Genomic DNA, 12,557 nt, shown 5'->3' with positions numbered 1-12,557 from the left:
AGTGGAGGATGGAAAAATTGAAAATTGAGAGTGTGGTGAAAGGGTTAAGGAGTGGGAAGATGGAGTAGGAAGAGGTGAACTAGATGAAGTAATAGAAAAAGGAAAAGTGGATTCATCAAAAACTACATCACATGAAATAATTATGCGGCCAGAAGAAAGTTCAAGGCAACGATACCCACGATGGTTAGACGGGTAACCAATAAAAACACTTTTAGTGGAGCGTGGTGAGAGTTTATTGGTGGTGGTGGGAAGAAGATTGGGGTAACATAAACAACCAAAAACGCGAAGGTGATCATAGTTAGCAGGTATGTTAAAAAGGCAAGTGAATGGAATTTGATTGTTTATAGCACTCGAAGGAAGAATGTTAAAAAGATGAGCAGCCATGTTTAAGGCTTCAACCCAATAGGTGTTGGGCATCTTAGCTTGAAAGAGAAGAACACGAACAAGGTTGTTAATTGTGCGAAGAGTGCGTTCAGCACGACCGTTTTGTTGAGAGGTATAAGGACAAGAAAACCGAGGTTGAATACCATGAGAGGAGTAGCTGTACAAGATAGCCGTTAGAGGCTATTAACTAAGCTCCCTAATATACACATATAAGGATTCTTATTCTAATAACCTGTTGCTGGAGAACTCGCAGAAATTGCAGGGCACTCTCATCTTCTTCTTCTTCATAGTCGTCGGATCGAACGAAACTGCGAGATGGTTATACTATACATACTTGTATGGGGAAATTGGGAACATATACTGTATATAGAACGACTAGAAAAAGAAAAAAAAAGGAAACAAATTAAGCGTTTATAATTTTAATTTAGGTTTTTTATTTGGGCTGCGTCTATTATTTTTTGGGCTGCGTTTTAAGGGCCTACCTTATTTAGAATTAGAACCCTCTTAAACCCCCGGTTTCCACCTTGACACATACATTACACCAAGTTTCACTCATACATACATGTTACCAAAAAAAGCATCAGTGAATTCTCAAACCTAGAAAAAATCTGCTTATGTGAAAATTTGTAAGCAAGATGAGAGAGAGAGGTCTTTTCTTCTCCAACGTTGCGGCGTTTTAGTATCCTCAAACTAGATGAGATTCACCTTCAATGTCAAAAGCACTTTTCTTTACCCATCCACTAGTTTATAGAGATGTGAATGCGAATGAGACACATTGACGTTACTTATCTTTCCCTTCTTTTCTTTTCTCTTGTCTATATTGATTGATTTTGGTATTTTTCGAATATTTTTCCAAAACTGCTCTTCTTGGGGGTTTGTTTTGTTGAACCATCGATTCAAGACTAGACCAAATGTTTTACTTTGGTCAAACTGTAATGACATTATGGATTCAGAATATTAAATTATTCTTATATGCAAACCAAAATGCAAACATGTCATTCATATCATTGCAAATGAGTCTTGCATAGCATTGCAAATTGTTCAATTCTTGATCATCTTTGATGCTCAAAGATGCTCATTCAGACCTCGAAATCCTTGGTACAGCTGATCTAGAAGTAAGTAATGCTCAATGATTGTCATACCTGTCAGCTCTCTACCATTCATTCTCCTGTGAGGAGGATTCAAAAGAAAAAAAACCCGATAAGAACCAAAGTGTTAAAAAAACATTATTATTATGCAGAGTAATAAGAGTGTAAAATGTCATTACTCCTTCAACAGCCATAATCTCTCGAATTTGCTGTGCATGGATTCAGCTTTTCGTCTCTCGTATTCTATCTGACTTCGAGACTGCAATAACAGAAGCAATGAGAGGCAAAAAAAAGAAGAGACATGACCGCAAGTGAATATATACATATAAATAGGTACCAGTGGTGGTGGTGGTGCTTTATCAGCTTGTTTCTCTTGTCTCTCTCCAGATCTGTTACATATATACCCAGAACAAGTCAGGCTTTACTTTTGCACAATTGGTCCAATAAAAAAAAAAAAAGAAAGACAATGTTTTTCTGCACCAACTTGGAACCTAACCTGATTCCATAAGTGATCTCTAACGGGAGGATCGGATTCAGCAATAAAACAACTGATTCCATATCTACTTTTTTACCCCAAGTACTGATTCAACAAAAGAAACCTAAACCCTTTGGACAAACCCAACCAAGAAAAAAATCCTTTTTAGCAACAACAAGATTACCTGCAAGGAACCAAAACTCTTCTCCTCCAACCTTCATTCTCATCCCCTGCTTCCTTCTTCTGCAAAAATGAAAGAAGAATACTGCAAGATCAAACATGGTGGATCTATAAGGAAAAACGAAAAAATAAGAAAACAAAGAAGACGCAATATAAGCATTGCCTTCTTCCACATCAATTCAAAACTTCACAAACAAATCTTGTTTTGTTGGGTAATGTACTGTTTAAAATCTTTACCTGTTGGCGCAGCCTTTCTGCCTTTTCGAGCTTTATTTTGTCCTGTAATAAATTTAAACAAGATGTTTTAACTACATTTTCATTAATAGGAGAAAGAAGTCGTCTCATCAGTTTCCTGCCTATAAAATTTGTGTATTAAGCAACCTTTTGGTTGGTCACAATGTCCATGACTCGGTCTAGATGGTTTCTAAGTAATAGCAGCTCCTCGAAACTCGAACCGTCGAGATCCTTACCAGTCATTCTCCTGGGAATATAAATGACAGCTCATATGAACAGCAGTGGAAAAGAAAGAAATAGACAAACTTAAGAATAAGAAACGGGAAAATGTTAAATGAGTTATATATACCTGGTCAAAAGCCTTAATCTCTTGAGTTCGCTCTCCATAGACTAGGCAAGTGGTGTAAGAACCAATCAAAACAGAGAGAAAGATAAAAAGTTGATGACTTGAAAAGAGTTGCGGATATTTGTGAACATACCAGTGCTTCATGTTCTTGTTTGTGTGGGCTTTGTTCGTATCTGGAAACCCAGAAGAAGTCAGGGTTTAGGTTTTAAACGGTTGGTTTGATGATTACAAGCATAGTAGTACTTATGTTGAAGAGTACAATCATGAACCTTAACAGACCAAAACTTAGAACCTAGAGCTATAGGGATCCCTATAGTAATAGGCTAAAAGCTAACCAATCAAAAGAAACTCCAGGATCAGATTTTGCGATGGCTAGGGTTCCATATCGATAACCTAAGAGCTAGTTCAACAAATTACCTAAACCTTAGAAAACAGAACACTTGTTCGTCAAGATTGTACTGTGAAGAAGATATACCTGCGGGTGGTGGATACTCCGCAGAAATCGCAGAGCACTCTCGCCTTCTTCCGCAACTCTTTTGGCTTCCTCTTCAGCTTCAGCTTCAGCTTCATCTTCATCTTCATCTTAACCCTCTCTCTCCCCATATCTCTGTGTAATCCGGATCGAACTAAACCCAAAAACCCCAAAAGAAAAGTGTTTTATAGGAAAAAGGCTGAGATAGAGACGGCGATTGAGTTTATTAATTAAATATATTATTACATCCTTTTGTGCTTAAAAATTTCCTAATATTTAATTTAGAAGAAATTGATTTTATTATCTTAACGAATAACAATAAAATTCAGAGAAAACAAAATATGTAAACTAGACGCAGGATTATATTTTTATACTACAGAAAGAAATAGGTTCAAATCATATTATTACAAGAGCTCGAGCTCAGAATCCACTAACTAAACTAAAGGCATAATAAATTTAAATTTCGACCAATGAACACAACAGACTAGTTAAAAAAAGCAGTAAAACAGATCACATCTGCTCAGGTTCCTGTCGCGCTGCAATCACTCTATTCAAATGATTCTGAAGCGCGCTCTGCCAGGCCACAAATTCTTCATCACTCATTTGCAGATTTGCATTCACTGCAGCCATACTCTCAAGAAGCCTTTCCACAGCTATCGTTGCCTCGTTCCCAGATGCAACCATATTACCAAAAAAAAATATTAAAAAATTCACAGCCCTAAAAAGGTTAGAAAAACGAAAAAAAGATCAATTTTCTAGGGTTTGAAATCGAAATTTTTATCTTGTTACCTCCTTGGCACGCACATGCTCTCATTTGTTTGGATTGGAATCGGAAACTAGGGAGGGTGTATTGAACTTGATATTTTAGAAAATTTGGTGGGATTTTAATATTTTAGAATTTTGAGAGATTTGAATGTATTTTATGAGATTTGTGGTTATTTGTTAGAGATTAGGAAAAATGATTTGTGATTTGCTGAGATTTTATAATTGGATTTTGGATGATTTTAGGATATTTAAAATAAAATATAAGGAGAGCATCGTTATTATATGTGATTTGTTCTCTTGTTCTTTTTTTCTGTTTCAACGTCACGGGGAACGATTTTAAAGTCTTAAAGAGAAAAGTGAACAAGCTAAATGTTCTAGTCTAAACATATATATATGATCAACCAATATATCTAGTCTACTGACGCATACTTATGATAGCGACAGACGAGACAGTTATGAATTGGAATGGAATCATTACTACTGCACCTGTTTTGTGGTAACAATGTAAATCTTTGAGCTGGCAAATTTGAGTGCATCTGAAACTCCTGGATAGAATCTGCATATATAGTATACGCTATATATCAAAGCTAAATGTGCAAGAAAATTTGGAACCTTGACTTAATTGTTTGTACAATATTGGTCTCAAACTTGTTTTTCCTAGTAGTCTTTGATGTTGAAGACATACCTATTGGCACCGATCCAAGTTGTCAAGTCCTCGTTAATCCAATCGTCTCTAACTTTTCCAAACAAATCGATCAAAGCATTTTTATCTTCATCATCTACAATACAAATATAATCTCTTAAACCAAACTAAGTTCAATGAAGAATGTTCTGATTCACTCACTGTAGACTTTCGAATACAAGGTATCTACGTCTCCAATAACAGCCGCACAAGTAGAAGATTCTCATAGCCAGTTTCCACCACAGGTCTTACCTACAAACACCAACTCTTGAACTGAGCTAGAAAAGAATTAAGTGATACCAACAACACTTTACGATTAAGGGAGAAAGTAATTTACGTATGCATCTGATCGACGATCCATTCCTCTACATTGTTACCACTGGCATCATTTCAATTTCAATAGAGCTTCCCTAATATTACTACAACAACTCTCACAAGTAATTTAAAATTAAATTTTTAATGTAACCTTAGCATTTGGGATCTCTCTTTGAAGCATGAAAATACAAGCATTCACGATCTCAATATCATCACTACTCAACTTCTCAGGCCAAGCTTTCATATTAGCACGGTAGCACCACCAACAATGATTAACGAATTCTAACTATCCGACTGAAACATGACCACGACGTGTCCCGTTGGCCCATCATTCACAGATGTCACGTAATTCAGATGAACCCGGGAACACCAACGCCTCAGCAATAAGCTTCCCATACACATCCTCACCCAAACGACCAACGAAGTAAGTAGGATACGCTGCCTGGTTTGCGCCTTCTTGTCCGGCGAGCGTTTGCACTGTCTTGGCCGAGATCGTTTTCCCTTCCTTGGACAATCTCTTGATCTCCACATAGATGTCGATCGGCGTTTTCATATCCCACAGCCGGACGTGAGAGACGACGAGAGAGAGAGAAAACGTAAAAATTATGCAATTGGTTTCGTACTCCTTTTTTTATTCTTTTGTTTGAAATCCTTTAAAGTCGCACCTTTGAGGGTGTGATTTTATCGCTCATATTTTTCAACTAAAAATGTTTTAAAAATCTGTTAGAATCACTTAAAATTCTTTTTTAAAAAAAAATTGTGATATTTTGAATAACAATAGATTTTAAGTGAAATTTATAAATTATTAATTCAATAACAGATGATTGTGAATTATTTTAAATAATTTCTATAAATTTCAAATTCAAAAACACTAGATTTTAAAAGATTTTTAAGAATCACCAATTAAATAACAGGGATTTTAAGAATACCCTAAAATCTTATAAAATATTTAGTTTAATGCACCCCTAGGATTCGTGAGATAATTCGAACTCGCTCACTCACTCACTCACTCAGAGTAACCAAACCTATAAAATCTTCTCGACCCGTAAGAAAAGGCTTATTTTATTTATCTAAGCCCATATAAATTAGGCTTAATATGGGCTTATGGAACTAACTGAGACATGGCAGTGAGTTATTTATTGGTTGGAATATTGTGGTAAACCTTGGTGTAGAGCGTACAATCTATTATTTGGGAGCTTCAAAATTTCTATAATATTAAGGCCATGAATGTTTGAGAGATATTAGGTAGTTTTTAGATTATAGATTTTTGTTTTTTGATTTTGGTTTTTAGATTTTGCAAAATAAATTTAAAAACAAAGAAAAAATTAGAAAAAATGTTTTTTTAGAGGAAATCTCAAAAACTCATTGAATTGGGATTTTGAATTTTGTTAAGAAATTAGTAAAATCTTCAAGAATCTGGATTTCCTATTTTTTTTAGAGAAACCATTTTTCATAAAATCTTAAATGGTTAAAAAATAAATTTTTGAAAAATCTAAAACCAAAAACCATTTGAAAAACCACATCCATTCAAGGCCATAATCTATTTGAGTTATTTTATTTTGGTTCAACTAATGAGTCACACGATTAAAAATCTTAATAATTCATTTTTTTAAGAAAGAAAGAAATTAATAATTCAGTGGCAAGCCTATTAGGCTCAACTTTTGTACAAATATTTTAACTACTTCAGTACCTTAGGTACCTCCGAACAAGTGTTTCAATACCTTCAGTCATTGATCTTGTTGCGAAGTACGTCTGCTTCTCGGTAATTTTTCTGGCTGCGTTCTTTTGTTCTTTGTTTTACTAAATCATTGACATCCTCTGGAATAGTAGATGGATCATCTATTCTCGCAAACACTATGATAGAGTCTCCATCTCCCACACAATTGGGATCAACCCGAAGCGTGTATTGATTTACTGTATTATCTTTACGAAAAAATGAATTTAATTCTCTCATCAAAAACTTTACAAAAAAAGAGCAAAATGTAACACTTCCTTTACGTCCTTTCTCTACAATATCTCTCTATGTAACAAGTAAACGAGGAACTTCATCTCTAAATCTCCTTCTGATTGTGAAATCGTAGGAACGAGTTAACGTTTCTCTAAATCTTCTCAAGTCAAGCTTCACGTTTTGTCCTTGTAGATATATTTTCTTAGTATATTCCCATCCTTTATCGTTGAGACTATCCGGATCTCGGATTACAGGATCATCTTTACCATATTCTTCATATAAAGAGCTCTCTCTCGGCGCAATCTTGTATCCAATGTACTTCAATCCTAGCTTCTTCGCCGGTTCTCCATAGTATGTCTCTGCCGCCCAATCCGTCCCTAACGGGATGATCTGAATGAAGACTGTTTTCGGTTTCAAGAATAGGAAATGAGTCATTGCTGCTCCATGTACACCGATCATTACATCGCTCGTGTTCATCGAACGATAAATCTTAGCCATTTCCGTTGTCTTTTGTGGTCTTAGAACCTCGACATTAAATCCTATTTCTTCTGCTAGCTCCACGAGAAGTTTCTCGTTAAGTATCGCCCTCGATGATCCGTTTCTTGATAGAATCACCAGTTTTGGCTTCTTCTTGAAATCGGGTACTGCGGTCACGTTGGCCTCTGTTTCCTCCTGGACCAAGCTTTGGATACGATGAGTATAACCACGATCCAAAACGTTTCGGAAGTCAACAATGGTTTGATTCCCATTGACCAGTGAAGAATTCACAGTTAACTCGTCGTGAATACGCAATCCAACTGTAGCTTCTTTGAAACAATGAGTTCTCGCATCTCCATTGAAATCAACCAGAGGGTAATCCGAGAGCTGCGAAACGATGTCTCCATACTTCATCTCCCACCAATCATGATACTCAACGATGACAAACACAACTTTTTTCTTGTAATGCTGCGAAGTTATAAACAAAGGGATGATCCCGTCGTTAAATTCGTGGTATACGTTTCCCGTGTATCCACCAGTGGAGAAGAACACAGCAGGAACATCGTGGAACACATCGCATACACTATCTGAAGATTTGTTCGAATCTTTGGTGATGAGGCTGAGTTCTTGAACAGTGTCCATCACACTAGTCTCCCATTTTCTCGTGTAAGGTTTGATCTTTTCCGGTTTTGTGTTGTCCTTGGTGGAGGCGGTAAAGAGGAAGACTGAGGAAGAAGCGGAGTTTAATCGGACATCACCTTTCATAACACATATATCAGATCTCAAACCGCTTCTGTCGCAACAAATGGTTCCTGCGTACAAAAAGAAGAATCAATAAGTTTTCAAAAACTCTGTCTCTAATATCAAGATGAAGAGATCAAAACTCTGTTTTTTTCAGGCTTTGGTAAAAGAATGAATCGGGATAAGATTTTTGAAAAAGAAACAAAAACAAAAGACTAACCATTGGAGATTTCTGAGCACAGAGGGGTAGTGAATGGCTCGTTGGAACTAAGACCTTCGATTTCTCTGCGGAACGAATCTGGAAAAGAGTAAAAAACAGAGAGATAAGTGACAGATCAAATAGACAAAAATAAGATTGGGTGTGTTAGAGTTAGAGAGAGAGATATAGTAAGTAGTTAAGTACCTAGGAGGGAGAGAGTTGAGAAGCCGAATAGGTAATAAGGAGACAAGACGAAACAGCAAGAGAGGAGAGAAAAAAAGAGAAGACAACGAAAGTTTCGTTTAGCTCTCTTGGAGTAGCAGCAACCGCTTCCACCACTTTCCTCTTTTCTTCCATGGTGGATGATTAATCTCTGGTACTGCACCATCTTCTGAAAACCCAGAACGCAGGCTTTCGATGTTGATGAAGGGTCTGGTCTGATCGATCTTGGTGATTTCGGTTACGTTTCAAGCACAAAAACAGAGATTAGTTTTTCACTTTTCTTGGGGACGAAGCAGAGAGAGAAAGAGAGATAAGATGGGTGACTCTGACTATGAGGATACAAAGAGACTTTTTAATACATACGCATATATACATACAGACTATATATGGAACCGAGTGAAACAATGATGAAAGGTAGCATCTCAATTAGATACCAGTTTTTAATTAATAGTATTTGGGGTTTAGTGGACTTTCCTCTCGTTTTGGGTAAGAACACGGAAACAACAGAGAGGAGACGGCTGTCAACTCAATGGTTTGGTCAAAAGTCAAAGAGAGTTTAACTAGAAAACGGCGTAGCATTTGGTTTCGTGGGCCTAGAACGGCGTGACGTTTTTAAAAAAGGTTCATATGTTCTCTTTTTTTTTTTTGGTGGTGCATGTGCATGATGCAGAACAACCGCTTTGACAACGGATTTCGCATAATATGATTATGACTTATGAGCTAGCTATTCGCTTTACTCTATACCAATTTACCAAATGGAACGAACTGTATCTTTGTCAATTATTAACCATAAAAATTGCAATATTAAAATGAGTATTATAATTTGAGACTACAATGAGATCTCATCCCTTCCAAGTTCCAAAGACTTATACAAAATTCAGACGATAGATTAACTGTTAGATTTGTATTTCTCTTCTTCTGCTTTTAGCTTTATTGTCAGAAACTGTCGGATAAATTTTTGTAATGGTTTGGAAATTTAATGACTTTATTATCTTATACTACTGTATTTTGATTGATAAATCTCTGTCAATGGTGGAATCTTGAATTAGGTCCGAGTGAAATAAAATTTATAAGTATGGTATAACTTTTAGAACTACAATTTATCATCTTTACAACGACTATTTGATACATTTTCTTTATTCTTCCCGCGTTGGCACATGACCGCCACCATTATTGAGCCGACCCCAATTATATGAAGACCAAATAATTAGTTTGGTAAAATTGTCTAGATTAATAAAAAAAACAAGGATACATAATTTTCTTTTGAAAATTAAGAAAAAACAAAATAATGATCTAGTTGGATGATCCTTAAATGAAAGATTCACAATGTGACTTTGCAGCATAGATATGATGACGATTTAAAATGAATTATAAATCTTTAGTTTTTAAAAAAAAAATGGAGAGATCGAATCTTGACGTGTTCAAAGTTTAATCTCCGCCAAAAACTTGCTAACAAAACGAATCTGCCTTTGGAAGCAAGACCGTTATATATCACCGTTTCACTTTATTTTCCATTAAATCAAACCAGATTTGAGTGAATTGAATCCTAAGGCTGGATCCCTTTATCGAAGGATTTACAAACCTTTATTTAATAAATCAGGGCTTCTATATATTTGATAGAATAAGCAACCTTTTGTTTTGTTTCGTTAATCCCATGTGTTTGTTCTTGATTATGGTTTCTTATGGGAACATTTCCTAGCATGTATGTTGTTTTCTCTAATTGCATTTGCATGTTTCTTGACATAATGACATATATAGTATTGTTTTCTGGAAATGGTAATGTTATATCGCGGTAGCACTTGTTACAATATCCAATGCTACCCACACAACACGATCGATATGTTACCTTTTCAACAATATATTATTATATTTCTACATATGTATCATCGCGAATTGCTTTTGATCCACTACAGAAATTGAATTTAGTGAAGACCAAAGACCAAAACATTGCGATTTGGAACTCTTGCTATGTATTCATACCCATGTATCATCGCATATATCATATGTCTATCGACAGAATCAATTATGGTATATGCAAAGTTCAAACAATTTAGTTCCATCACCTGTTCTAAAGTAGTATATACTAGAAAACTTAAACATTGAATCCCGCTTATTTGGCTCTGAATTGTGATTATAATCATCTTATATAGCAAACGTAGTAATTGTTTCTCTCCGGCTGTTTTGTGTTAAAAGCCTTTTTCATCTTACAATATATAGAATGCCAAGTTATCTTTGGCCAATTACTATCCAAGCACATGTAATACATATCATTTTTTTCAGATTTACTTCTGTCTTATTTTTCTCTCGTGTTAGTCACATTCCCTGCGTACTTCGCTACTTAAGCTAACCTTTTCGCAATCACCAAATAAACCCTATAAGTTTTGTGAATGATGGCGCATATTACCTTTTTACTCCGGGAGGATACAAGTCCATCTTCTTGTCGTAGAATGTTTACCTGGCTTGTTGTTATGCACTTATGCCCAAATGTTTCAATGTTTTGGTAAATGGAAATCATCGGAGATAGATAAATGATACGATGCCAACAATTTTAATAATCTACAAGACTACAGTTAATGCAATATTCTTTATTTTGGTCACTGATGGAATATTAAAATTGCTGCAGACTTCTATATAATATGGCATGGTAAAAATGTACAACTAATAAAAATAAATTCTGTGACATTTAATGTCTGGTGTAATAAGTAATAACATTAGATATAGGATTATATATCATTTTTCTTTGGTTTACAAAGCAATATCTTAAATATAAAAGATTAATTATAGTCATAATATAAAGGGTAAAAACTTATCCTGAGTAAAAATATAGGATTAAAAAAAAAATTGTGAAGTTACAGAATCCTTTATATGTCAAATCCAAAGCATTCATATTTCATTTCAAACAATTAATTTCTGTAAATTTTGTGAGACACGTACAAAAACAAAAAGGGGTGATATATAACGTGTCATCTTCAAAAGTGAATTTATCAGTTTTTTGTCTCACGTACTAATGTTTAGCTATTTCAGGTATAAAATTACCCAAAAATTTGGTTTATGTATTTTGGTTATGTATTGAACCAAGTTCAAAAGAGTCCATTAGAGTGACCCATTTATGGATTAACAAAAGTACATAAGCTCAATGCCAGTTTTATTGTATCTTCCAATATCCAAACAACTACCAAGTTTTTTTTTAATTTACATATCCAAACACTCCAAAACTCTTCCAACTAAATCCAACACATGCGACCGGTATGACTTCCCTAACAAGTCACTTATTTATTTTTCTTCTGTCCTCCTAAAACGGACAAGCAAAGCTATACTGTATTACAAATAAAATAAAACAAACGTCAATCGCTGGAGAAAATTAATAAACCGTCCGATTGATTATTAGTAGGTCCCAGTGAAACCAACGATATAGATCATCTCTACAGGGTGCATCTCACCGCAGGGAAACTTGTCCCTATGTCTTTGTCTATAAATCAGGACACAAACCTACGGTTTCTCTCCTTCTCTCCACAAAGTTGCATCTCGTGTTTTAGTTTCTTTGTCTCCCTTTTTTTTTTCTCTCTCTCTCGCGAAGAAGAAGAAGACGAGAGAAGAAGAAATCGAAAGGAACCCTTGTAAACCAACCGATTAAGATCTCGATTTTTTAGGGTTGTTGATTTTAATTTTTTTTTCTGGGTTAAAAAAAATTAGGGTTCTTGTGTAATCATGTCGGATGCGTATTGTACGGATTGTAAGAAGGAGACGGAGTTGGTATTCGATCACTCAGCGGGAGACACCCTTTGCTCCGAGTGTGGTTTGGTTTTGGAATCTCACTCCATCGACGAGACCTCTGAGTGGCGTACCTTCGCTAATGAGTCTTCCAACAGCGATCCCAACCGTGTCGGTGGTCCAACCAACCCTCTTCTCGCCGATAGTGCTCTCACCACTGTCATCGCCAAGCCCAATGGTTCCTCCCGTGATTTCTTGTCTTCTTCTCTCGGGAGGTGGCAGAACCGTAACTCCAACTCCGATCGTGGTTTGATTCAA

General features: G+C 35.7%; 3 protein-coding genes across 4 annotated transcripts in view; 1 reads left to right on the top strand and 2 right to left on the bottom strand.

The window, feature by feature from the left end:
* On the bottom strand, window positions 1,368-3,383 carry LOC104793078. Of its 2 annotated transcripts, XM_019226774.1 has the most exons (10): window positions 3,183-3,383; window positions 2,841-2,880; window positions 2,711-2,751; window positions 2,509-2,608; window positions 2,365-2,406; window positions 2,132-2,190; window positions 1,969-2,052; window positions 1,810-1,861; window positions 1,652-1,731; window positions 1,368-1,552 (listed from the first exon to the last, which is right to left on the bottom strand). In XM_019226774.1, the coding sequence occupies exons 1-10, from the start codon at window positions 3,308-3,310 to the stop codon at window positions 1,450-1,452; spliced, it is 729 nt and encodes a 242-aa protein (XP_019082319.1). In that variant the 5' UTR covers window positions 3,311-3,383; the 3' UTR covers window positions 1,368-1,449. The 2 variants fall into 2 exon arrangements, with proteins under 2 accessions (XP_019082319.1, XP_010517657.1); XM_010519355.2 differs by lacking the exon at window positions 1,969-2,052.
* Window positions 6,825-8,906, bottom strand: LOC104793077 (EGF domain-specific O-linked N-acetylglucosamine transferase). Its single transcript, XM_010519354.2, has 3 exons — window positions 8,511-8,906; window positions 8,328-8,405; window positions 6,825-8,178 (listed from the first exon to the last, which is right to left on the bottom strand). Exons 1-3 carry the CDS (start codon window positions 8,692-8,694, stop codon window positions 6,962-6,964), a joined length of 1,479 nt encoding a protein of 492 aa, XP_010517656.1. The 5' UTR covers window positions 8,695-8,906; the 3' UTR covers window positions 6,825-6,961.
* Window positions 12,036-12,557, top strand: part of LOC104793074 (transcription initiation factor IIB-1-like) — a 3,492-nt gene continuing 2,970 nt past the window's right edge. The window contains exon 1 of the mRNA XM_010519351.2: window positions 12,036-12,514. Coding sequence (XP_010517653.1) covers window positions 12,237-12,514 — 278 coding nt within the window. The 5' untranslated portion in view covers window positions 12,036-12,236. The remainder of the gene's footprint in view (window positions 12,515-12,557) is intronic.

Source organism: Camelina sativa, chromosome 6 (assembly GCF_000633955.1).
Source record: "Camelina sativa cultivar DH55 chromosome 6, Cs, whole genome shotgun sequence".
Taxonomy (NCBI): domain Eukaryota; kingdom Viridiplantae; phylum Streptophyta; class Magnoliopsida; order Brassicales; family Brassicaceae; genus Camelina; species Camelina sativa.
This window is presented reverse-complemented; position numbering and strand designations above follow the sequence as displayed.